The sequence below is a fragment of the Carcharodon carcharias genome, chromosome 30 (genome assembly GCF_017639515.1).
Source record: "Carcharodon carcharias isolate sCarCar2 chromosome 30, sCarCar2.pri, whole genome shotgun sequence".
Classification (NCBI taxonomy): domain Eukaryota; kingdom Metazoa; phylum Chordata; class Chondrichthyes; order Lamniformes; family Lamnidae; genus Carcharodon; species Carcharodon carcharias.
Genome location: NC_054496.1, coordinates 19,694,878 through 19,722,205, shown reverse-complemented (window position 1 = coordinate 19,722,205; position 27,328 = coordinate 19,694,878). Strand labels below are relative to the sequence as shown.

The 27,328-nt window shown below is 47.2% G+C and overlaps 1 protein-coding gene across 1 annotated transcript in view; it reads left to right on the top strand.

Moving 5' to 3' along the window:
• Positions 1-4,003: 4,003 nt before the first annotated feature.
• LOC121271175 (adhesion G protein-coupled receptor E1-like) overlaps positions 4,004-27,328 on the top strand; it is a 47,403-nt gene continuing 24,078 nt past the window's right edge. Inside the window, exons 1-9 of the mRNA XM_041176938.1 lie at positions 4,004-4,141; positions 9,222-9,266; positions 9,662-9,742; positions 10,943-11,080; positions 15,736-15,827; positions 20,070-20,241; positions 21,125-21,241; positions 22,583-22,782; positions 24,620-24,790. Coding sequence (XP_041032872.1) covers positions 4,111-4,141; positions 9,222-9,266; positions 9,662-9,742; positions 10,943-11,080; positions 15,736-15,827; positions 20,070-20,241; positions 21,125-21,241; positions 22,583-22,782; positions 24,620-24,790 — 1,047 coding nt within the window. The 5' untranslated portion in view covers positions 4,004-4,110. The remainder of the gene's footprint in view (positions 4,142-9,221; positions 9,267-9,661; positions 9,743-10,942; positions 11,081-15,735; positions 15,828-20,069; positions 20,242-21,124; positions 21,242-22,582; positions 22,783-24,619; positions 24,791-27,328) is intronic.

Here is a 27,328-nt window from a genome sequence, read left to right as displayed (position 1 = left end):
GCTGATTGGTTGGCAAGTGGACTCTGATTGGTAGAGTTGGAGATTACACCCAGCGATGGTGACTACCAGTCATGGCAAAGCCTCTAAAAAATCAAAGCCCACTGGCCAAACATTCAGCACTTCTTTACGTACAGTGCCCCTAGCCAAGCTGTTCCAGTACAGCTACTACACTGGCATCTACCTAGCTATGTGGAAAATTGCCCAGGTATGTCCTGTACACAAAAAGCAGGACAAATCCAATCCAGCCAATAACCGCCCCATTAGTCTACTCTTGATCATCAGTAAAGTGATGGTAGGGATCATCAACAGTGCTATCAAGTGGCACTTGCTTAGCAATAACCTGTTCACTGACACTCAGTTTTAACTCCAGCATGATGCCACCACCAAACACATTTTCCCTTCACTCCCCCTGATGGCGTTCAGCAGGGATCGTTCTCTCTGGGACACCCTGGTCCACTCCTCCATCACCCACCACACCTCAACCCCCTCCCAGGGCACCTTCCCAAGCAACTGCAGAAGGTGTTACACCCGCCCCTTTACTTCCCCTCTCTTCACTGTCCAAGGGCCCAAACACTCCTTTCAAGTGAAGCAGCACTTCACTTGCACTTCCCTCAATTTACTCTATGGCATTTGCTGCTCCCAATGCGGTTTCCTCTACATTGGAGAGACCAAACGCAGACTGGGTGACCGCTTTGTGGAACACCTTCAGTCTGTCCGCAAGCATGACCCAGACCTCCCTGTCGCTGCCATTTCAACACTCCACCCTGCTCTCTTGCCCACATGTCCATCCTTGGCTTGCTGCATTGTTCCAGTGAAGCTCAACGCAAACTGGAGGAACAGCACCTCATCTTCCGACTAGGCACTCTACAGCCTTCCGGATTGAATATTGAGTTCAACAACTTCAGATCATGAATTCTCTCCTTCATCCCCACCCCCTTTCCGATCCCCCTTTTTCCAATAATTTATATTTTTTAAATATATTTTTCTTTTCCCACATATTTTTAAATTTATTTCGATCTATCGTTTTATCTCGACCTTTTAGCCTATTTCGATCCCTTCCCCCCACCTCACCCCCACTAGGGCCATCTGTCATTTATTTGTCCTGCTTTCTACCCGTAATATCCCCATTAGCACGTTCCTTAGCTAATATCACCACCATCAACACCCCTTTGTCCTTTTGTCTATGACATCTTTGGCAATCTCTTCTTTGCTTCCACCTATCACTGGCCCTCTATCCAGCTCTACCTGTCCCATCCCCCTCCACCAGCTTTTATTTCACCTCATTTCTATTTTTCCTTAGTTCTGTTGAAGAGTCATATGGACTCGAAACGTTAACTGTGTTCCTCTCCACTGATGCTGTCAGACCTGCTGAGTTTTTCCAGGTATTTTTGTTTTTGTTTCAGATTTCCAGAATCTGCAGCATCTTGCTTTTTTTTCACTTACACTCAGTTTGGGTTCATTCAGCTTCTGACCTCATTGCAGCCTTGGTTCAAAAGAGATGAACTCCAGAGATGAAGTGATAGTGTCTGCCCTTGACACCAAGGTAGCATTTGACCAAGTGTGGCATCAAGAAACCCCCAAAAAACTGGAGTCAATGGGAATCAGGGGGAAAACTCTCCACTGGCCGGAGACATACCTAGCACAAAGGAAGATGGTTGTGCTTGTTGGAGGTCAATCAGCTCAGTTCCAGGACATTGCTGCAAAGGATCCTCAGGGTAGTGTCCTAGGCCAAATGTCTTCAGCTGCTTCATCAATGACCTTCCCTCCATGATAAGGTCAGAGGTGGGGATGTTCGCTGATTATTGCACAATGTTCAGCACCATTTGCAATTCCTCCGATACTGAAGCAGTCCATGTCCAAATGCAGCAAGACCTGGACAATATCCAGGCTTGAGATGACAAGTGGCAAGTAACATTCGCTCCACACAAGTGCCAGGCAATGACCATCTCCAACAAGAGAGGATCTAAGCATCTCCCCTTGACAATCAATTGTGTTACCATCACTGAATCCCCCACTAACAACATCTTGGGGGGTTACCATTGACCAGAAACTGAACTGGTTTAGCCGTATAAATACTGTGGCTACAAGAGTAGGTCAAAGGCTAGGAATCCTGCAGAGAGTAACTCACCTCCTGACTCCCCAAAGCCTGTCCACCATCTACAAGGCACAAGTCAGGAGTGTGATGGAATACTCCCCACGCCTGGATAAGTGCAACTCCAACAGCACTCAGGATGTTTGACACCATCCAGGACAAAGCAGTCCGCTTGATTGGCACCACATCCACAAACATTCACTCCCTCCATCACCAATATGCAGTAGCAGCAGTGTGTACCATCTACAAGATGCACTGCAGAAATTCACCAAGGCTCCATCGACACACTTCCAAACCCATGACTGCTACCATTTAGAAGGACAAGGACAGCAGGCACATGGGAACACCACCAACTAGAAGTTCCTCTCTAAGCCACTCACCATCCTGACTTGGAAATATATTGCTGTCCCTTCACTGTCGTTGGGTCAAAATCCTGGAAATCCCTCCCTAACAGCACTGTGGGTGTACCTACACCACATGGACTGCAGCAGTTCAAGAAGGCAGCTCACCACCACCTTCTCAAGGGCAATTAGGGATGGGTAATAAATGCTGGCCCAGCCAGTGATGCCCACATCCCATAAATGAACTTTTAAAAAATTAAGGGTTGGCTAAGCTTCCTGGCAATGCCTCCACTTTTAAAGCCATGAACCCCTGTTCTTTTTCATGTCATATTAACTTGTCCTGTGCTCTTCAAAGATCTCCCTCTTCCTGCATCCATTTAACATTTTCCCAATTAGTTTGTACTGCCTCTCCCTGTACTTCCTCTTTCTCTACATTGAATTGCATTTGCCCTGTGTCTGCAAATTTTTCCAGACTGCTGCTTGCCAGTTCACTATGTTTCCAAGTTTTGTGAGACGTGCAATCTTTATACCCCCTATACTCAAGTCCAGGTCAATAATGTATAGCGAAAAGAGCAGCCTTCCTAATACCGACCCCTTGCGGACACTACTGTATATCTTCCTCCGGTCTGAAAGACAATGCTCCACCATTAGTCTCTGCTTTCTCTCTCTGAGCCAATTTTGCATCCATGTTGCCATTGCCCCATTAATCCCATGGACATTAATTTGTCTTATCAGTCGACAATGTGGCACTTTATTGAGAGGCCCAGGTTAATGCTCAGGGAACACCACAGCAACTGGTGGAATTTGAATTCAATCAATAAAATCTAGAATATAAAGCTAGTCTCAGTAACGGTGGCCACGAAACCATCAATTGTCATTAAAAACCCAACTGGTTTACTAATGTCCCTTTAGGGAAGGAAATCTGCCGTCCTTATCTGGTTTGACCTACATGTGACACCAGATCCACAGCAGTGCGGCTGACTCTAAACTGCCCCCTGAAATGGCCTAGCGAGGTGCTCAGTTCATGGGCAATTAGGGATGTGCAACAAATGCTGGACTTGGCAGCGACTCCCACGTCCTATGAAATAATAAATTTTTTAAAATGTCCTTTGAAATTCCATGTACACATTATCGACTGTAACATCCCCATCAAACCTCTCCATTGCATTAAATGTTGTACCCATGTTGGGTTACATTACAATTGAGGAGACAATCTTACCTGGATATGTAAATGGAAAATCCCAAGCATATAGAGCCCCTCCAAAGTGTTGACTCCCTTTTAACTCTTAATTGCCATTCTACTTTTCTCTCATTCTGTTGCAAATATATACAGCCGAGAGCATTGGACAATGAACTAAATTGCAAACTGCACAATTTAACAACAAAGTGGCATAATCTAAAGTGCATGGGTTAATTTTTTTATCAACATGGCACAGACTCTCCCCACTAATCAACATACTTCCCTTTCCAATGCAGTTCTCCATTTCAGCAACAAAAATGCAAATGAGTATAAAAATAAAGACCATACAAAAGATTCAAATTGACTGGGGCTTACAGATGTTATGAATCAATAAAAGTGCAGCGAGTCAGCCTTCAACAGTCCCTGGGTCCAAGGCTGACACTTAACGCAAAAGGGGCGAGCTTGAGAGATTGAGAGGGAGAAAAGGTTTCAGTAAAATGCGATCCCTGTCCTGGGCAAACCTCTTAGGTAAGTCATTGATTCAGGACACCAATATCTATTAATCAATGTGCAGTTCTGATGTAAAATTTCCCTCCAATACTTGAACCTATCTTTTCTAATTTCCCGCTATATATTTCCAGCATAATGCTTTTTTCTCCAGAATCTATATCTACTTACTCCCAGACAGAATATTTTCAAAAATCGTATCTACCATATCTATTCTGAGCAGTCAACTGTCCGCTAGTAACTTTCCTGCAGGTTTTAATCAGGTTTGAATTTGGTTGCCATTAACTCAGCTTTGAAATACACAGAATCATACAATGTTTGCAGCACAGAAGGAGCCCACTGGGTCTCTCATGTCATTCCAGCTGTCCACACGAGGGACTCAGCTAGTTCCAATTCTCCGCCCTTTCTCCATGGCACTATACGTTTTTATTTTAATCTCCAGGTGCCTATCCAATCCCTTTTTGAAGGCACAGTTGAGCACTCTCTCAGGCAAGTGCTTTTGACCGCACCTTCCAAACTTGAGACCTCTACCATCTGGAAGAACAAGGGCAGCAGTTACATGGGAACACCACCACCTGGTAGTTCCCCTCCAAGCCACTCACCATCCTGACTGGCGCTGGGTCAAAAGGCTGGAACTCCCTCCCTAACAGCGCTGTGGGTGTACCTACACTACAGGGACTGCAGCGGTTCAAGAAGGAAGCTCACCGCCACCTTCTCAAGGGCAATTAGGGATGGGCAAGAAAAAGTGACGCCCACATCCTATGAAAGAATTTTTTAAGATTCCAGATAACAGATAACTGACATGCCAGCCTTGATCATTGCACCAAAACTCTCCTTGTTAAGTAACCTGAAAATCGCCAGCATTCAAGTGATTGTGCGGTAACTTTTCTATGGTGTTGTCATTACTTTCATTAGCTTATCCCCATAGTGTATAACCGCTGTGTCGACATTAAAATATTGCATAACCATCACATATAGACTGGAGGCTACAGTCATGTTTAAGTGTTCTTTAGTTGTCATTAACCCTTTCAAATTATGAGAGGTTTTGATAGAGAGGGATTGGCAGGAAGGTCAGTAACCAGAGGGTGCAGGTCTAAGATCTCTGCAAAAGGACTAAAGTGGAAATGAGGAGGGTGTTTTTTTTTTAAAACCGTGAGTTAGGATCTGGACTTTTTAAAAATTTGTTTGAGGGATGTGGGCGTTGCTGCGAAGGCCACCATTTGTTGCCCAACCCTAATTGCCCTTGAACTGAGTGGCTTGCTAGGCCATTTCAGAGGGCAGCTAAGAGTCGCACGTAGGCCGGACCAGGTAAGGATGGCAGATTTCCTTCCCTAAAGGGCATTAGTGAACCAGATGGGTTTTTATGACAACCGACAATGGTTTCATGGTCATTGTTAGACTTTTAATTCCAGGTTTTTTTTTATTAAATTCAAAGTTCACCATCTGTCATGGTGGGATTCAAACCCTGGTCCCTAGAGCATTACCCTGGGTGTCCGGAATACTAGTCTAGTGACAATACCACTACGTGATCGCCTCCCCTAGGATCTGGAACGCGCTGCCCAATTGGGTGGTGGAAGCAGGTTCAATAGTAACTTTCAAAAGAGAACCGAGTACCTGCTTGAAAATGAAAGGGGGAGGTTATGGGGGAAGAGTGGATAGCTCTTTCATGGGGCTGCCATATGCACAATGGGCTGAATAGCCTCCATCTGTGCTGTGGAATGTGAAAAGATGATAACGTCCATCTTGAGAGGGCAGGCAGGACCTCAGCTTAACATCCCATCAATAAGATTGCATCTCTGACAGTGCAGCCCTGCTTAAGTATTGGGCTAAGTTTTTTTTATTCTTTGATGAGATATGGACATCACTGGCAAGGCCAGCATTTGTCGCCCATCCTTAATTGCCCTTGAACCGAGTGGCTTGCTAGGCCATTTCAGAGGGCAGTTAAGAGTCAACCATATTGCTGGGTAAAGACAGCCGATTTCCTTCCCTAAAGGACATCAGTGAACCAAATAGATTCTTACAACAATGGTTGACAGCTTCATGGTCGCAATTACTGATCTTCAGCTCCTGATTTTACTTACCGAATTTAAATTCCATAGCTGCCATGTGCCATGAATAAAAAGAATCATTATGGGATAGAGGAGGCCATTTGGCCCATTGAGTCCATGCCAACTCTTTATAGGGGAATCCAGTCAGCCTGGAATTGTTGCTTAAACTCTTGGAGTGGAGAAGGCTTTGGACTCGCAATGTTCTGATCCAGATATGGGAGTGCCTCTCCTGGGCCATAGCTGACCTTATGGAGATAAAGAGGACTGAGTTGAATGACCTGAAAACTGGATCAGGATGATAAGGACTAGAAGATTCCAGAGATCATCATAATTGAGGGAGTGCAAAAACAGACAAGAGTAACTTTTCCGCTTCTGTGTTCAAGCACGGAACAGTGCTCCCAGCAGCAAAATAGTCAGGAAAATTAGACAGCCGCAGCCCAGGAGTTGCAGTCCATTCTTTTTAAACAAATGGAATATTATGGGGCGTGGTCTATGGGGAGAGGCACTGTTACAGGAATGCAACAGCAGAAAAGTTAGCCTCCAAAAATATGTAGTTTACAAATGGCTAAGGAACTGACAAGGTAGGGAATCCTACAGCACAGCAAAAGGCCCTCATTCAGCTAGTCATGCCAGTGATGGTTCTTTGAGTGAGCTATCCAATTAGTCCCGCTCCCCCTGCTCTATCCCCGGGATTCTGTAAATGTGTCTTCCTTTTCAAGTTTATATCCAATTCTCTTTTGGAAGTTCCTATTGAATCTGCTGTCTCCACTCCTTCAGGCAGTGCGTCCCAGATCATTCTGCGTTTATAAAAAAATTCTCACCTCCACTTCTGAGTCTTTTTTTTTTTGCCAATTTCCTTTAATGTGACCTCTGGCTACGGGCCCTCTTGTGGTGGAAGCAGATTCTCCTTATTCCTAGAAAATCTTTTCATGATTTTGAATGCCTCTAGCAGATCTCTCGTTAACAAACACAGCTCCTCCCAGTCTCTCCACATCACTGGAGTCCTGCATCCCTGGCACCATGATAGCCGACCACCCCGGCACCCTCCCTCTAACATGTGCAATTTAGGACATGTTCCGACTGATTTGGGAGTAATCATGTGCACGGCGTTAAACACCGGCTTTGAAGAAAGCAGAATGCACGTAAGTGCAGTTCAAGATTTTTTTTTTAAAAAAAGGACTTAAGTTGTTTCTTAAAATAGAGCCAGCTCCCCCAGCAAAGTGTCCTGGCTTTTGAGAAGTGGAACAGGAACCCTTTGCGACTGTTAGGCTTGGCAGCCGCCTCTGTGGTCATTTTGTTTCTTCCAAGTAGTCAGCAGGAAATATCTGGGTCTGGGTGGATGCCAGCTAAGACTTGTGACTCAGACATTGTGCTGTGGGATCTCAGACAGCCAGCTTTGATTGCTACATTCCCCTTTCCCTTGACTGTGAGGGTGTCAAATGAGACAAGTTTCGGTAGCGTCTCAATTCCCAGATGGACCTGTTCCCAGATGCTGAGTGGGTACAGTCGGCAGCGAGCTGACTAATCTCACTCATTCGCACTGTGAGGCCGAGGGCCCCAGAGTATTATAATCCACATTACCACCCAATTCTCCATTGCAAAAAAAGAAAATAAACATAAAATCCTGCCTTTATACAGCAATTTTTTTTGTAACTTCAGGTCACCCCCAAAGCACTTGACAGTCAATGAAGTAACTCTGAAGTAATGTCACTCATGTAGGAATCAGTGCCTGGGCAATGAGCAGATAATCTGTTCTAATGATGTTTAATGATTGATGGATAATAATAACGATTAATAATTATAATGAATAATTAATGATATAATCTGCACTGATGATGTCTGTTGAAAGTTAAATATTGTCCTGTAGCTTCTTTCCACGGAAAAGCAGAGGATGCTGTCTTGGTGCCATGGCCAATATTTTCCCCTTAGCTAATACCGCTAAAATAGGTGAGCTGGTCCCCATTTTATTGTTGTTAGTGGGACTTCACTGAACACCAATCGGCTGTCACATTCCTTATATTAAAAGAGCAAAAGGTGGAGCCAGCTGCTTCACCCGACTACTGTGCAGTAGCAGCACAAGTGGTATACTCCACTAACAGGATGCTGCCATCAAGCCAGCGAGACATTCTGCCTGCCGCACATATGAGTAATGTGGTGTATGGATTTCAGTGCCGGTGTGATGCCAGGAATGTCCCAATGACTGGTGGATCACATCAAACAGCACGTCCCTTTGGCAGTTCGCAACTGTCAAAGTCCTGACTGTAGTCAACCAAACAGTGCTTGCAAAGCTCAGAACATAGCGTCCAACATTAGATGTGTTTTTGTGACTGGACAACACTCACCAAATAATCCCGATTATGCTAAGAATTACACTAAAAATGAATTTAAGATTATTGGGCTTACAGTGTGGCTCACTTATGCATGCTAGAAGCTACATATACTCACGCACAGTGCCGTATCATATGCAAAGAGAGAGAATACGCCCCCCACATTGCACCTTTGTCAACTAAACAAAAGCTTGGGGGACAGCCATTGCATGGTTCATTCCCCATGACAATGCCTTGACCACTCAGAGTCCGCTTGCCAACCAATCAGCACCCTCTTCTCATGCAGTGTAAATTATTGCTTCCTTTGAGATTTGCTATTTTTGCGATTTTTGTCCTGATGAGCGCAAGATGAAAAGTTTTGACAGCATTCCCCTTTTCTCAGCAATACTCAAGACAGTAACGACACCTCAAACATACTTCAATAGCTGTAAAATGCTTTGGGACATCCTAAGGTTGACATAAGGGAGAAGTTCTCCAACCTGTGAAATGGTGTCCGGGAGTGGCCAGGTTACTCCGCTCACTATCTGAAGAATAAAGTCAGGCTGTAGGTGTTTAACCATGGCATTGGATTGAGATTATTCTGTCTGTATGGTTGACTAAGGTCTCATACCACTTTTGAGGCTGTAACTGGTATCAGTGCAGTTCTCGCATCTCAGTACAGCCTGAAAAACTTTCTCTCATGGGTTACATGTGAAAAGTTTAACAGATGTCTTTGGTATTTTGCAGTGGCTGTATGGATTCCGCATGCAGTGAACACTGGTGGACTCACAGGTGAGTTAAAATCTGGAAATTGGGAGCATCGAACTCAGTTGATTGAGTAAAATAATCAAGTGAAAATACTCTTGAGAAGTTCAGACTCCCAGTTACTTATTAAAGTTTTACTTCATAGCTTAAGAGAAAGAGGTTAATTATCCGTAGCTCTCCAGTCTTACGTTGGAACTTAGAAATGATGTTGTGGGATATTGTTTGGCATGTGCTTAAAGTTTAACATATTCCGTGAAATTTCTCAGCCATATGAATAGATGTGGAAACCATAAAAGAGCCAAAATGATGTATAAAATAACTTAATGTGAATAGTTTAAACATTTGTCCATCACTATTGTCCCTTTTCCCCTCTTGGTTGTTTCTTTCAAGTTATCCTTACTTTAATCACTGAATTTATCAAGGGCTTCCTTCCAATCTATCTGAAGCAGATACGTCAACTGACTACTCCGGTGATGATCTTGCATTTGCTTTTATTGGCGTCGGTAAGATATCTGTTCCTCAACTTTATTAATGACTTGCTCAATGTCTGTTCCATAAGTGTATTAATTTATGAAGAATATTTAATTGATAATTGAAATAATACTGAAGCATTTGGGTTCAATTGCTTGGCAACTTGACCTCACCTGTGATCCTGTAACTAATTGGCTGGCCTAGACTGTTAACTGTCTCTCAATCTTCATTTATTATCTTTATTCAGAGTAAATATTGACATCACTGCATACGAGGCAGGGGTGGGACTTGTGGTTATTTATTTTCAGTTCTTGTTCAGCCATGACTTCCCTTCCTCTGGAGTATTAAACAGTAGCCTGAGGGGCCCTGATTACCTTCTGAAGTGCTATTTTTGAAGGCGAGTAAACCAAAAGGCGAGACAGCTAAACCCAATCCTGTCTTGTCCAAACACGCTCACTTTTCCATGTCAGCCAATGGATAGGGATTAAGATTTGGACTTTTTCCGAATGTAAAGACTGATTTGGTCCCAGGTGGGGCAGGGTTACGAAACCAACATTCTTCCAACTCACCCCAAAGCAGGCACTAAGGGGTTAGCTGCGGGGTTGAGCTGTAGCACCCTCAGTCAGTGATAGAAACTTTTCGCGTTCATGACCCCACTTCAGGGACTTGAGCCCAAATTCTAGGTTGACACTCCAGCGCAGTACTGAAGGAGTTCTGCACTGCCAGATGAGATGTCGAGCTGAGGCTGTCTTTCGTCTCAGGGAGACGCGAAAGATCCCATGGCTGTATTTCGAAGGAGAGCAGAGGAGTTGTCCCATGGTACCCTGGTCAAAATTTATCCCTCCCTCAACGTCACAAAAACAGTTTGATGCCAATCGTGCGGAAATGAAACCTTTAAATTTACAGTCTGAAAAGTAAACACTTAAGCTGAACTATTGTTTGTTATTATCTGGCACCAGGCTGTGGAGAAAATGGAGGCAAAATACTACAGATGCTGGAAATCTGAAATAAAAACAGGAAGTCCTGGAAATAAAAAGCAGGCCTGACAGCATCTGCGGAGAGAGAAACACAGTTAACACTTAGAGTCCCTATCAGACTTGAAACATTACCTCTGTTTTTCTCTCTCCACAGATGCTGCCAGACCTGCTGAGTTTTTTCCAGAACTTCCTGCTTTTATTTCTGGGAATTATGAATCTGGTGTTTTTTTTTGATGATTTCACCTTCTATTGCAGATGATGAAGATTTCCGTTCAACATGTGGCCCTCATGCACAATATCATGTAGCAAATGGAAGTCTCCGCTGCACTTGTGAAAAAGGATATATCCCAACTTCAGGAAAAATCATCTTGAGTAACAAGGCAGGGTGTAGAAGTAAGAGGACACTTATTCTCAAGAGTTCTAGGTGCAGAGCCAAGGTTTACCAAGATTTTTAAACATTTTGAGAAAGAAATAATGTAAATAAAGCGATGCCAAGTGTAATTAGAACTGCAAGTGCCAAAATAGAAAATTAACACAGCAGCGTTTCACTCTACCTAGTTTGTGATGTTCAGGCTTGGAGCTGGAGGGAGTGCAGCACTAATTCACCACTCATTTAAATCCTGGTCAGTTTGTACTCTCTCGCCATTTATCCACTTGTGCTCCGTATACCTTGATGCTCTGATTGAACCAAAATCTATCAACCCCAGCTTTGAAACCTCCAATGAATCCCCCAGCATCCACAGCCTTTAGGAAAGAAAAATCCAGATTTGGGTGTGGAAAAAGTGCTTCCTGATTTCCCCCCTTCGGCAGGCTGTGTTCCATTGATCCCCAGTCAGCTGGTGAAGTGTGAAGCTAGACCCTAATATTCTTTTTGATAAAGGGTTTATTCACAGAATGCAGCATTACCCATGTCTACTTTCTACCTACTCGCCCAGTGTCCCAGTAGTCTCTCTTTATACCCTTACAAGTAACCAATAAAAAAATAAGCTAATTAACGAATAAACTGATAAAAAAAAAGGAACACTCTAACAAGATGACAAAACTTTAAAGAAACTTGGACTTGGAGCCAATGCGAAAGTCTGTCTGGACAGGGGTCAGTTCAGATGGAGTCCACTGCATGCTTGAGCTGCCTCGAGACCTCAGGTGCAATCAGGGCCGAGCATCACCGGTTTCAAAGCTGTTTAATGCCTCCACGACAAGTGAGGCAGCAAATTGCGGGCTCATTGATTCCTTGGATATTATCTCAGAGGACTCTCCGGTGCCGTTTAGCACCCCCTTTACCGAATCCTTTACCGCCTTTGCCTCTACCGGACATCACACCCAGAGACAAAATCTAAGTGCTCTAAGTACTTAACTAAACAATGTCGTTCACCTGTATATCTTAACAGTATAATTAATACACAATCCCTTTCCCCTCCCACCTCCCCCTTCCCCTCTTTCCCCCTCCCACATCCCCCTTCCCCTCTTTACCCCCCTCCCCTCTTTCCCCTTCCCCTCTTTACCCCTTCCCACTTCCCCCAAACCTCCCCTCTTCCCCCTGCACCTAACCCTCCCACCTCCCCTCCCTTCCCCTCCTCCTCCCCCTCACACCCCTCCACCCCTTCCCCTTCCTCCCCACCCCTTCCTCCCTCCTCTTCTCCCATCTCCCCTCCCTGCCCTCCTCCCCTCCACTCTCCCTCCCCCTCCCCTCCACATTCCCCTCCCCCTTCTCCCTCCCCCTTCCCCCTCCCCTTCCCCCTCCCCGCCCCCTCCCCCTCACCCTCACCCCTCCCCCTCACCCATCCTCTCCCCCATTTCCTCCCCCCTACCCCTTGCAGCTCCCCACCCCCTACACTCTCCCCTCCCCTCGCCCTCCCCCCTCGACTCCTCTCCTCCCTTCCCTTCCTGTTCCCCCTCCCCCTCCTCGCTCCTCCCCCCTCCTTACCCTTCCCCTCTTTCCCCCTCCCACATACCCCTTCCCCTCTTTACCCCCTCCCCTCTTTACCCCTTCCCACTTCCCCCCCACCTCCCCTCTTCCCCCCCACTTCCCACCCCCCCCCTCCTCCTCCCCCTTTCCCCTCCCACCTCCCCCTTCCCCGCTTTGCCTCTCCCACATTCCCCTTCCCCTCTTTACACTCTTCCCTCTTTCCCCTTCCCTTCTTTACCCCCTCCCCTCTTTCCCCCTCCCCTCTTTCTCACCTCCCCCTGCCCTCTTTCCCCCCCCACCTCCCCCTTCCCCATTTTATCCCCTCCCCTCTTTCAACCCGCCCATCTTTCCCCCGCTCCCCTTTTTTACCGCCTCCCCTCTTTCCCACCTCTGCCTTCCCTCTTTACGCCCAACTCCCCCTCTTCCCCCTCCCCTCTTCCCCCTCCCCTCTTCCCCCTCCCCTCTTCTCCCCATCCCCCACTCCCCTCTCATCATCCCCCCGCACCTCCCTCTCCCCCCTCCCCTCCCCCTCCCCTCTTCCCCTCCCCTCTTCCCCCCAACCCTCTTCCTCCCCTCTTCCTCCCCTCCCCTCTTTCCTCTTCCCTCTCCTCTCCCCTCCCCTCTTCCCAACTCCCATCCCCCTGCCTCTCCCCTCTTCACCCCCGCACCTCGCCCTCCCCTCATTCCCCCCCACCTCCCCCTCCCCTCTTTCTCCTCCTCTCTCCCCTCGCCTCTTCCCCCCTCCCCCCTTAGCTCCCATCTTCCCCCCTTCTCCTCCCCTCCTGTTTTTCCCCCTTCCCACCCCATCTTCCCCCTGCACCTCCCTCTCCCCTCTCCCCCCATCTCCCCCTCCACCTCTTCCCTTTCCCTTTCCCTCGCCTTCTCCTTCCACTCCCGTCTCCCCCCACCTCCCCTACCTCTACCCTTCCTTCCCCTTCCCCTCTTAGCCCCACCCTTCCCCTCCCCTCCCCTCCCCTCTTCCACCTCTCCTCCCCTCCCCTTCCCTCTTCCCCCTCCGCTCCTCTCTTCCCCCCACTTCCCCGTCCACCTCCTCCACCCCTCCCCTCCCCTCCACCCTCCCATCCCCCCTCGCGTCCCCCTCCTCCCCTTTCCTCTCACCCCTCCCCTTTTCCCCCTCCCCTCTTTCCCCCTCCTCCCACCACCTCCCCCCTCCTCCCCCTCCCTTCACCTCCCCTCTTCCCCCCGCTGCTCCTCCCCTCCCCCTCCCACCCCTTCTTCACCCTCCCCTCCCCTCTTCCCCATTCCCCTCCCCTCCCCCTACTCTCTCTCCTCCCCTCCCCCTCTCCTCCCCTCCCCCTTCCTGCCTCTCCTCCCCCTCTCCTCCCCCCACCCCACTTCCCCTCCTCCCCCTCCCCTCCTCCCCTACTCCCCCCTCCCCGCTTCCCCCCTCCCAACCCCCCCTTCCCTCTTCCCATCCTCTCTTCCCCCTTTCCATCCTCTCTTTCCCCCTCCCATCCCCTCTTCCCCCCTCCCCACCCCCTCTTCCCCCTCCACCTCCCCGTCCCCTCTTCTGCCTCCCCCTCCCCCTCCCCTCTTTCCCCCCCACCTCTTTCCTCCCCACCACTTTCCCCCCCACTCACCTCATTCCCCCCTCACCTCTTTTCCCCCTCACTTCTTTCCCCCCTCACCTCTTTCCCCCCCACTCAGCTCTTTCCCCCTTCACCTCTTTCCCCCCCAACCTCTTTCCCCCACCACCTCTTTCCTCCCCCCCCCACCACCTCTTTCCTCCCCCCCCACCACCTCTTTCCTCCCCCCCCACCACCTCTTTCCTCCCCCCCACCATCTCTTTCCTCCCCCCCCCACCATCTCTTTCCTCCCCCCCCACCATCTCTTTCCTCCCCCCCCCACCATCTCTTTCCTCCCCCCCCCACCATCTCTTTCCTCCCTCCCCACCACCTCTTTCCTCCCCCCCCACCACCTCTTTCCTCCCCCCCCACCACCTCTTTCCTCCCCCCCCACCATCTCTTTCCTCCCCCCCCACCATTTCTTTCCTCCCTCCCCACCACCTTTTTCCTCCCCCCCCCACCTCTTCCCCCCCCCCCCCCCATCTCTTCCTCCTCAACCCCCAATAGGCTGTACATTTAGGGGAGAGAGCGCCCTCACTTGGGAAGCTCGCCCCGCAGCCATTGTACAGCTGTCTGGCCATCCATTGACTCCAGGTGGGGGGGTTCCACACTCATCTGTCAGGAGGCCCCGCCTCCAAGCATTGCTGGCCAATCAAATGGGAGCAGTGGCCACGGTTGGGCAGTTCCTGCAGGACGGACCCTGTGGACTTGCTCAGTCCAGCATTTTACCAGGGCCTAAGGGGACCAGGTCTGGCAGGGCAGGCAGGAATAGGGGGGGGGGGGCGGCGAAGAGGCTAAGGGTACAATACCATGGGGAGCTCCTCTGTTGGCACATGTGCCCAAATGAGAGAGACCACCACGTGCCCCCAATCCCCAGTCAGCAAAAAGGCTGCCAGCTGCTCTCCATTTGGTGTGGACCCTCCCCATCATAGGTAAAATCCCAGTGGCAGTGGGAGGAGTAACTTCAGTGGCAATCTTTGATGGGGCACTTCAGGGTCTTAATTGGTGCCACCACCATGGTGCCCAATTTTACACCCCTCCCCCCTGTCAAACCACCCGTCCCCATCCCACCAACCAGGGGCTGTGAAATTCCGGCCAAAGAGTGGGTATCAAAGGGCCAGGTGTGGCTCAGTTGATAGCACTCTTGTTCTATGTCAGCAAGTGGGGGAATCGAGTCCCAAAATCAGACGCTTGAGCAGATAATCTAAGCTAACACTTCAGTGGGGTGCTAAACTGTTGAAGGTGCTGCCTTTCAGATGACATGTTAAACTGAGGCCCTGTCTGCCTCCACAGGCGGGAGTGAAAGGCTCCCACAGCACTATTTCAAACGTGAGCAGGGGCAATCTCCTCCCCCCGGTATCCTGGCCAGTGTTGACCTCTCGACCATCAGCTAAATGAGTCCGGCAATCTGGTCAGTTATTTCACTCCTGTTTGTAAGCTGGTGTACTGAAGGAAACAAAGCAGTCACAGCACTGACAGGGCTTTAACAGCTATAAAACACGTTTTCAGAATATTGGTCAATGTATAAATCCAATTGCTTCTGAATTCAACTTCAGGAAATATTTCAAAAGCCTTCAACGATTCGGAAAGCCTGGATACCTTCATCCATCAACTGCACCAAAATGATTTATCTGATTTATCTGTGCCGGTGAGTTATTGAAACCTTCCCTGTCTTTCAGGCCCCTCGCATCCTCTACCCTGGTAATTGCCTGGCTAGTCTTGGAAGTCTTTGATATTGTTATGTTATGACCAGGCGAGGGAGGGTAGAAGGACTCCTCTATTTCCCACACCTCGGTTGATCGAAAAAGGTCTTTTTGAAATTTAAAAGAATGAATGTGCCAATTCCGTGTGTGTACTTAACTGTTTGCATATTAATTGCAAAGAACTCAGTCAGCCAGGCTTTCTTGAGTTTAGACAAAATAAGGGGTTAGTTTTTATTGTACAAAAACAAGCAGCCAGGTAAAAATATTAAATGATGAAAAAGGTAAACACACTCTGACTTTCGCAAACGCACACACACACACACACACACGCACCTGCAAAAATCCAATTTACAAAGTAGAGGAGGTTAACTTTTGACCAAATTAAGATTCAACAAGAAAAGGCAACTAAATGGAGAGTTCACTGTTTGCACGTCCTTGGGACAGTTGTTCGATGCTGAGGCAGTTCTTAAAGCTGTAGTCCTTAGTTTTCCTCCTGGAAACACTGCTGTGGAATTTGAACTCTTCTTTAGAATTTCTCTGCTGAAGCAAGCAATGTTCAATTTAGTAGAGAGAGAGGAATCCAGCTTTCTGCTGTTGGCGTCTTCTGCGTTCCTGATATTACTTCTCCAGACTGTTCCAAAGCAAGCAGGATTTTTTGCAATAAAAGAAGTTTCAAGAAGGTAGTTATGATCACATGTCCTCTCTCTTTCATTGACGATTGAGCATTCCACAGAAGCTAATTTATTAACTCATATCTGGACTGATCTTGGCCATTGTTTTATAGCCTGGGTGATTTAATTTTTTAATGTTCAAGCCATCACCCCTGAATGGCCCAATCTTCCAATGTGATGACCTGGGAAAAAAATATCAACACCTCCAGGGCAGCCTTTGTTTCTGTAGACTCTCCACCTACAACCTTACGAAAATGGAATGTAGTTATATCATGATACAAATTGTGGTGGCCAGTTTAAATTTCATTCCATCTTTGAAGTAATCATTGATACTGCAGGTATGAAATTCCACAGGCGGATTATCTGGGCATGCCCTATTTTAATCTCCATTGGCAGCTTTCAGAAGCTTGACCAGCCCTGCAGTTTCAGACAGGTCAGGTGATCTCTGGCAGCCATCTTAAGTCGGAGTCTTTGTGTCAACAGTTGAAACTGCCTTTTAAAACAGTTTCACACGTGAGTCCGGCCTATGAAATTGAAATTTAACATTTGACACCTTCGTAACACCTCCACAACCCCACTTACCTGGATTCCGGGACTTCCTCCATTGTTGTTGCTGCTACTGCCTGGTTGCAGTCCCAGCAGTGGCCACTACTCCCTGTGGCACTGCTGGGACTGAAGAGCAGCTGGCCTTCCAATTGGTCAGCAGTTCTAGAGGGGTGTAATCTCATCCCTTGAAACGATGGGAGCCCCGATTGTAGACAATCAGGTGAGTGCTTCCATAATCAGCTGAGGCAGGGTTGCCCCCCAACACCACCCCCCCCCCCCAACTTTCTGGCCGGCGGCCCTTAACGGACACCAACTGAAAGCCGATTACTTGGTCATTTACTTCATGGCTGTTCGTGGGATCTTACTGTGCACATATTTGCCTACACTACAACCATCATTACACTTCAAAGGTACTGAATTGGCTGCAAAGTATTTTGGTGCATCCTGTAAAGATCAAAGATGCTGTAGAAATACTTTGTGTGAAACCTCAGTTTTCATTTGGTGGTGGTGTGCTACAGTTTATTTGGGGAGTCCGAGTTGCTGTGGCAACACGCACTTTTACATGCATTACTGTAGTCTGGAGTCACGGACAGTGATGGTAGAGGCTCTGACTTCCTTTCCACCGCACGGCTGACCAGGAATCTCTCACACTCTTACCGCCCGCCATTGGCGTGTGTCGGAAGGGTTTGCAGGTTGATACTCGGCCTATTTGACCACATTTCGAACACACCGTCCTTGGCCATCAAGTCTGGGCAGGGACTTGAACCCAGAGCTTCTGGGACGCTACCCATTGTGGCACGTGACCTCCCTAGTTTTCATTTAGGCATATTAAATTTAATACAGGTTTTCTCTTTAATTGCACGCAGATGATTGAGGCTCTTAAAGGAGAAATGTGCTGCACTGAGCAGGCCCATGTCTTGATACGTGTTTTGGGAGAAATCCGTAAAGGCAGTGGCCTTTAACCACTCAAATTTTGGAATTTCTTGACAGGAGGTCGTTTTAGAGCTGGCATTGCAGTGGGAACCCCTTCCCCAGTCTGCCGACTCCCATGCATTCCATTTGGCACTCACTCTCTCACACACACTCCCACATCTCATACCATGAAGGTAATTTCCTTATTGCAACAGTAACTGCACTTCAAAAGTACTTCATTGGTTGTAATGTACTGAGGTGGTTGTTCTGACATGGGTCTTTCTGTCACGGACTCACGGCAAGGGATTTGGTTAGTGGACGGACTGTAGGCATACTCTGGTATCTGCTTCACACTTGTTTTTTAGTACTACATCTGAACAGGTTACAGAGGAGGCATCATTCCAACCTCTCTCTCCAGAGTCTAGCACGTGGCTGATTGATGTCAGAGATACATCATCATCCACATCATATATTAGCATATCCCATCTGTTTACCCTTTACACTACACCAGTGAAAGGTTTTATATAAATACAAGACTGTCTTTCTCCTTTACTGAAGCAGGGAACCCAGTGGTTTGGATAGAAACTGACATTAATGGAGAGTAAAATCAAACAGGGGTGTAAAAAAGTAGCATTGATTTCGAACAAACCAGCTTCCTGATGGCGTATCAGATTAAAATTACTCCCTGTGACTGAGAACAGCACTCCCTGGGCACAATATCACTGGAACAAAGGGGGAAAATTCATTCACATAGTGTTACAAAACCAGTGGGATAAACAAGACACATCCAAGAGCAGAATTTGAAAAGAGCACTCAAACAACTAGGATTCAGTCAGTGGCGTCTGATTTTGTATGTTTGTATGTGTGTTGATGTGTTTCTGTTTAACTTGCCATGACAATAAGCTGAACATGTGGCAAAATGACCACTTTCTTCCACTGTGGGACTGTCCAAGCACCAGGGGATACCTCCTCCCCCGCCCTACACCACCACCCCACACCACCCCCCCAACCCTGTTGATCCTGATCTTCCCCCCCTCCCCCCAACTCTTCCCCCAGCCTGGCACCAACGAGATCCCAGACTTACCCGAAAGTGTAGGTTCCATCAGCACCCCCTCTTCAGACCTGCCTGCTGTACCAACAGTGGCCCCCGCTCCCTGAGGCATTGCTGGGACAAGAGGCATTTCTGGGAGGCAGGACTTCCTCTCCGATGGAGGCAGAAGGCCCGCCTCAAGTCAATTAATGGCCAGAGGGCCGTAAAATGGCTGCAGGGCAAGCTGGCCAATCACAGGCAGGTCCGCTACCAGCCCCTACCTCCCCCCACGAAAAATTCAACCCATGCAGTCATTATGTCACAGAAGGTGGCCATTCGTGCCCATCTTTAGAGCAACCCAATCAGTCCTATCCCCTTCTACTTCTGCTTTAGTTGTGTCGGCATCACCGACTAATATCCATATTCCATCAACATTAATATGGGTGGCTCTTTCAACTGCCTCCAGCACTCTCCCTCCACCTGGACCCCTCCCTCTGGCCTCTTACCTGCTCTCAATCTTTTCATTGAGAACTGTTGACGTGACATTGCCCATCTCAATTTCTCTGCTCCTCTCACCCATTCTAGCCTGCCTTCTTCTGAACTTGCTGCACTCCGTTCTCTCAGGTCCAACCCTGACGTTGTTTTCAAACCTGCTGGCAAGGGTGGTGCTGTTGTTGTCTGGCGCACTGACCTCTACCTCACAGAGGCTGAGCGCCAACTCCTAGACACTTCCTCCTACCTCCCCCTGGACCATGACCCCACCACCGAACGTTAAGCAATTGTTTCCAGGACTGTCACTGACCTCATCTCCTCTGGAGATCTTCCCTCCTCAGCTTCCAACCTCATAGTCTCCCACCCTCGGACAGCCCGCTTCTACCTCCTTCCCAAAATCCTCTGTCTATGGCTATGAGGTGTGTGTTACATACACTGTGTTACAAGTCAGAGGGAATGAAACTCCAACTGGCAAGATTTTCCTCTAATCAATGGGCTATTAACGCTTGAGAGAATAAATGCATTCTCATCCACAGGAAATTGTAAATTTCACAGAGGGTATTGTCGACAACCCGAAATGGGAGAGTTTGGAGCCTGACACCAAACACAGCGTGGCCTCTAAACTGCTGCAGACCGTGTCCAGTTCCATGATGGCGGCTGCTTTGAATGCACCTTATGGAACGTTGACAGCATCATCAAAGTTTCTGGGTAAATCTCAACCAACGCTTAATCCAATGATCAGTTTGCAACATGCTGTGCACTGCCAGGCGTCTTTGCAATGAGCCTTTCACAGGGTCAGGAGTAGACCATTCAGCCTCTCGAGCCTGTTCCACCATGCAGTGAGATCAGGGCTGATCTGTGCCTTAACTCCCTCCATCGGCTCTGTGCCCTTATCGGTGCCCAATTTAGAATGATTGGCTGGTACATGCTACTTTTTTGGTTAGAGTTTCCGATTTCTACCACTCTTTGCTTGAAGCCATGGTAGATGGTTATACCCAACCATTCGAGAGCTGTTTGCCCCCTACAGCAATGCCACCAGGAACCGTGTGAGCCTTTCTTCATTCCTCAGATGTGACGTTAAGCTGTCTGAGGAGGGACTTTCTCCCGACTGGGAGGTGGAATTCCCTCCTCTCCTCCAGCCAATGAGCACTCCTTCGGGTGGCAGGGTGGGGAACCTGCCAAGCTAAAAACCCTGGCCAACACTACTGAACCTGACTCTCTGGTCAAATATTTTACTGCTGTTTGTGGGAGCTTGCTGTGTGCAAATTGGCAACCCCATTTCCTACCCTACAAGTAACAATACCTCATAGATTGTAAAGTACTTGAAGATATTTTGATATTGAGAAGGGTGTGATGCTGATGTGAGAAGATTATTCATGGTCATATTGAATGGTGGTGCACACTTAAATGGTCTATTCCTGCTCCTATTTCTTGGTGTTCTGAAGAGTCTTTTGGGCTTAATTGTGTTGTGCTGTGAATGAAGTTAAGTTTCATACGCCTTAAATTATTTCCCCTGGATAAGTTTAGGCACATAATGTGATCCAAGATGACCTGTAACAGACTGTAATCGCACTGCTGTCCGTGTTTTCAGATCTCAAAATACGGGTTCATCGAGGAAACATTTCAGAGAACGAAAGACTGACACTGAACGTAGGGGACAATAAAATGGAGCTTTACTGGAGAACAGCCACTGGAGGGAGCCATTCAGGTAACACTGGCTATTGCTACAACCAACTTGAAATTTGTGCAATTCCTATTCATGAAGTCTCGTCATAGGAACGTAGTCAGGCCACACTCAGTGCCAGAAGAGGACATTAGGACAGGTGAACAAAGACTTAGTCAGAGTGGTCAATGTCGTTCTATCTCTCTTTCTTTTCTCTCTTTATCTCTCCTTTTTCCCCTCCCTCTATTTCTTTAAAGGCGTTCAAGGTAGCAGAACTATTAAGTGAGCAACTGGAAAAGAGTGGGAGAATCTGGGTGAGGAAGTGGTATTCACCTGTGCCAGGTGTAGCTGTTAGTCCATTCTACGCCCTTACACAGTCTGTAGACCTATTTAATAACTACTCTTCTCCATTGTACAATGTCCGTGTGCCAGGATTGAAACAAATTGGTACATGAGTGTCTAAGATCTTTGCCTGTGGTCACTCAAGTTTGTATACTTGAGCATCAAGGCCCATGGACAAAGTTTAAAGCAACATCCCCTGAATATACAGACACTAACAGATCTGTGTGTTCCAATTTAGATCCTACATCAGAAGACTAAACAGGAAAGGCAGGAATAATCCAACTGGTCCATCAAGCCTTCTCCAAACTAATGATAGCTGGACCAAAATAACTAGGTATTTCCTCTCCGGTGGCCATGTGACCTCCCAGAAAGAAAACCGGGGACAATTAGGGAAAAAAATACACTGGAAAATTCCCCACTGTCTCCCTCAGGCAATTGCATCCACTCCAGAAGATAACCTAGACCAGGTGTTGTCTATCCATTAGGTGGATGCCTTTACAGCACTGCTTGTGGGCCAGAGGGAGCAGGAGTGTTTCAGGCCCAACAAGTTTAACTTAACCTCAACAACCTTTCAATCTCCCCCATTAATGTTTAACTTCCTCCAATCTACTCCCCCCCACCCGCCCCCCCCACTCGCCCTCTCCGCCATCTCCACAATCTCCCCTTCCTGGGGAGATCTCCTTCTCTACCCCTCCTCACTGCCCCCACCCCTCACATCCCACCAATACAATCTCTCTCTCCCTCCCTCTCTGCTCTTTGTTCCTTATCTGTGGCCTTGTCCACAGGCCTTTTCACTCGACAGGCAGAAAACCTGGTGAAGAAATTTAAAAGATGTCATGCGGTCAATTTCCAGGGAAGCCCACACATCTGGAACTCCCGCCCAGGACTCATCTCTCCTATCCCCTCACTGTCCAGGCCATTAACTCTGTCCCACTCTCCACACTTGCTGCCTGACCTGCTGCTGAGTGTTTCAGCCTTCCTTGTGCTCTGGTTGCCCTTTTCGTTGGTGTGGTTCTGACGCTTGCTGCCATTTCTCCCCACAAGGTGTCGCCGCAGTTGGCTTTATTGCCTACGGTAATCTGGAATCCATTCTGGACGGGGATTTTGTGGACGAACAAAATGGGAAAAGGGAAAAGGTGGGTGGGGATTGCAAGCTGATCTCCGATGTGGTGACAGTGACGATGGGAGATGGGCAGAGAACCGAATTGCGTGAACCCGTCAACTTCACCTTGAGGCACAAAGAGGTTTGTCAGAGGCGTCGTTTTTGTTTGATATTTGAGTCGTTATTTGTTAATGATTCATACTTTATTCCCACATCCATCTGTGATCTATTGGAGGTTTTTCCACTGCCCAGCGTGTGATAGTGTGCCAAAACAGATCATGAACCCTCTTTAAAGAAAAGGTTCATTCTTTCCGTTAGCCTTTAATTTTTTCCATTTTAAGGGTGGGATTTTCCACCCTCACACTGGTGGGAATGTTGCGTTAAATGTCAATGGCTCTCCAAATTTTCCCATCATGCCTGTCGGGGTCGGAAAATCCCGGCCTAAGTTTCAGTGAGAAGGCTTTGAGGCTTCACTTCTGGTCAAACAAGAAAGCAAAGACATAGAATCACATCGTCTTACAGTGCAAAAGGGGGCCATTCAGCCAGTCGTGTCCGTGCTGGCTCTCTGCAAGAGTAACTCAACTAGTCCCACTCCCCCGCCCTTTCCCTTTGGTTCCGTAATTTTTTTTCTCTTCAGGTGCTAGTCCAATTCCCTTTCAAAAGCCACGATTGAATCTGCCTCCACCATACTCTTAGGCATTACACTCCAGATCCTAACCACTCACTGCCTTTTTAAAAAAAACATTCTTTCTCATGTTGGTTCTTTTGCCAATCAATCTCTTATCCTCTGGTTGCCCACCTTGCTGCCGTGGATTTACTCTGTCCAAACCCTCCCTGATTTTGAAAACCTCCGGTCTGTCCCTAAGCATGACCCAGACCTCCCTGTCGCTTGCCATTTCAACACTCCACCCTGCTCTCATGCCCACATGTCCATCCTTGGCCTGCTGCATTGTTCCATTGAAGACCAGCGCAAAGTAGAGGAACAGCACCTCATCTTCCGACTAGGCACTTTACAGCCTTCCGGACTTAACACTGAGTTCAACAACTTCAGACCATGAACTCTCTACTCCAACCTCACCCCCTTTTTTTAATCCCCTTTCTTCAATATTCATTTTTTTTTTATCCACTTAATTTTATTTTTATTTTTATTCATTTATCCGTGGTCTTATCCCCTTTTTTTTAATCCTATTTTCTATCCTTTTATTCCCCCCACACCCCATCCCCTACAGGGCCATCTGTCACTTGTTCCATGTTGTTCTTTCACACAATGATGACCTTGTTCCGCTACAATCACATTCTGCTTTGTTACCTTAATGTCAATATTAACACCTTTTTTTTAATCACCAGCCACTATCATTAACAATTCCTTTGGCCTTTAGGTCATGACATCTTTGTCAATCCCTCCTTTGTCCTCACCTATCGATGGCCCTCTATCCACCTGCCTCTCTTAAGTATGTGCGATTAATAATGGTTACCCTCTTGCGACAACCAATAAATGCCTTTGATCCCCAATATCTTGAGGAATTACCTATAAACTTAGAGGTAGTATATTACACCATGACCCCTTGTCGTTAACTGATCTCAGCCGGAGGCTTTCTCTAATGGAATGCAGCTCCTGATCACTATTCTTGCCATATGTGGACAGAGGCTGGGGTCAGGTTCAACCCTGATGGCTTCTGAAGTCGAATATCCAAGCCACCACCCATTGTCTAGGTCACCTAGAATAGTTGCCTCTTGGAGACAATGAAAGACCATGGAACTGAATCAAACTCTTGAGACGAAAGTGAGGAAAAGCTGGGGAGGCAATCCTTACTCCAGCGCTTTTGAAATATATGAACACTTATCAAATTTCAAAAAAAAATGTACATTATGTGGAGCTTATCTTTGTAAGTAATAGTAATGGATGTGTAATAGCTGAATGGCCCATTTTCTAAATGTGACTGATTGCAATCAAGGTAACAACTGTTTGTTTGACACAGGAAATAAACTCTAACAAAATGCCGATTTGTGTCCATTGGGAAAATGCGAAGGAGAGAAGCTTCTGGTCTCCCATTAGCTGCAAAATGGTGACTTTCAGTGGAAACCATACAACATGTGGATGTTTGCGCCTGGCTAACTTTGCGATTCTAATGGCCCCTATTGAAATTGAGGTAACGTACATCCCATACAGCCTTTGCACGACCTTGACAAGGAATGACACTGGGGCAAAGTCAAGGTAGTTCATTCCATTACCATCCCTCCATGGCCTCACTTCTCTATATCTCTGTTAACTCCTTCAGCCCTACAGCCTGTGTTCCTCCAGCGCTGGCGTCCTGTGTATCCCCCACCAGACTCTTAGATGTTCAGGCCTTGAGATCTGGAATTCCATTCCTAAATCTCCCCACCTCTCTCTCCCCTCCTTTTAAGTTGCCCCTTAAAACCCACCTCTTTGACCAAACTATTGGCCACCTCTCCCAATATCATTTTATGTGGATCAGGGTCATCATGGTCCTTTGGAAGCACCTTTGGTAATTTTGCTACATTAAAAACATTATATAAATGCAAGTTGTTGTTGAGTATCCAAGTTTCGTTTAGTTAGTTCACCAAGTGATGTTTTCATTAACATTTCTTGAAAATTGGTGTGTCTGGAGGTCAACACCTGTGCCGGGATTTTCCACCCCACCGTGATGGGAGATTGGGAGGCCCAGTCAGAAGTCCATTGACTTTCGGTGGGATCGGATGATCCCAGCAGCGGGCGCAGTCAGAAAATTCTGCCCCTTGTGTTTAACACGAGGTTGCTTCATTTGGAATCTGACCCAATTCAGAGTTGTTTTTTTTTAATGTAGGCATCACTGTCAAAGGCCAACATTTGGTGTCCATCCTTTGAGCTGAGCGGCTTGCTAGGCCATTTCAGAGGGCAATCAAGAGTCAACCACATTACTGTAGGTCTGGAGCCATATGTAGGCCAGACCAGGTAAGGACGTCAGATTTCTTCCCCTAGCCTAAAGGGCATTAGTGAAGCAGATGGAATTTTAGGACAATTGATGATAGTTTCATGGGCACCATTACTGAGCTTTCAGTTCTGATTTAAATTCCTCCTGCTGCCATGGTGGGATTTGAACCCACACCCCCAGAGCATTAACCTCTGGAATACTAGTCCAGTGACAATACCATCTTCCCAAGGGAGAGGAATAGGGCAAAGGTTTACCCGAAATCATAAATATGTTCTAAAGTTGGGGTGTCCAAACTTGACCTTCTGGTAACGAGTAGCCTACAAGTTCTTAAGCAACTTAGTTCTATTTGTGCTTTGATTTCACACTCACTCAAGCCTGGAGATTTGGAAATTTGGAAAATGCCAGTGTTAGCTTCCATTCCTGTCCCAACATGCTATCTGGCATTGTAAATAGCTCCTTATCCTTAACCACTGTCTCCCACCCTTTCAAAACTGCCATCAGTGTGTCCCCCAATTCTAAACACCTACCCCTACCTCTCTGGACACGCAAATTATTGCTGGATGTCCCTATCATCTCACTTCTGTGACCATCTTTCTTGCAAAATCCTGTTTTGATCTCGCAAAGTGTTTTGCTGTCTTTAAAAGCCAAAATAGTCGGAGGCAAAGGCATTTTGCAACTGAGACCCTCAACCTTACCGCAACCTTTGATACTGTTGGCCACACCATCCTCTTCCAACACGCTTCCTGCATTACCCAGCTCAGTGGCCTTGACTTGGTTCCACTCGTAACCCACCATAGCCATTCCAATGCAAGCAATGGCTTCACTTCCCATTCCATTCACCATTGCCTCTTAGTCTCCTAAGGATCTACCCTTGGTCCCTGCATTTCTTGATCTACATGCTGCCCCTTGGTGGCATCACCCAAAGACACAAGATCAGTTTCCATATAAGATTATAAGAAATAGGAGCAAGGGTACGCCGTTCAGCTCCTTGAATCTGCTCCACCACTCATCGTGGCTGATCTGATAATGATTTAAAGTCCATTTCCCTCCCCCCCAACAACTCTTAACTCCAATGTAATCCGTCTAACTCAACCTTGAACATATTCAATGGCCCAGCCTCCACTACTCTCTGGGAAAGAGAATTCCAAAGATCCACTTGTACGTTGACAACACATAGGTCAACTTTGCCACCATCTCTCTCAATCCCTCCATGGTGTACTTTTTTGTCATGCTCCTACCCCACCATCCAGTCCTGGTTGAGACGCAATTTCCTTTGGGCTAAACAAGGTTCTCATGCTCTCTGAACATGCATTCTTTATGATGTATAGGGTTTATGCATTTGGCATCCTGTAACAGAAATGCAGGCTAGGGGAGTTGGTGGTATAGCAGTAATGTCACCACACCAGTAATCCAGAGGTTCAGGCTCTAGGGACAGGGGCTCAAATACCAACATGGCAGCTGGTGGAATTAAATTCAATTATTTATTTTTAAATCTGGAATTGAAAGCTAGTCTCAGTACTGATTATTGTAAAAACCCATCTGGGTCACTAATGCCCTGTAAGGAAGGAAATCTGCCATCCTTGCCTGGCCTGGCCTACATGTGACTCCAGACCCACAGTAAAGTAGTCTCTTCTTTACTGTCCCCTGAAATGGTCTAGCAAGCCACTTGGATCAAAGCAATTAAGGATGGGCAACAAATGCTGGCCTTGCCAGTGACGCCTACATCTCATGAAAGAGCAAACAAATAAGACATCT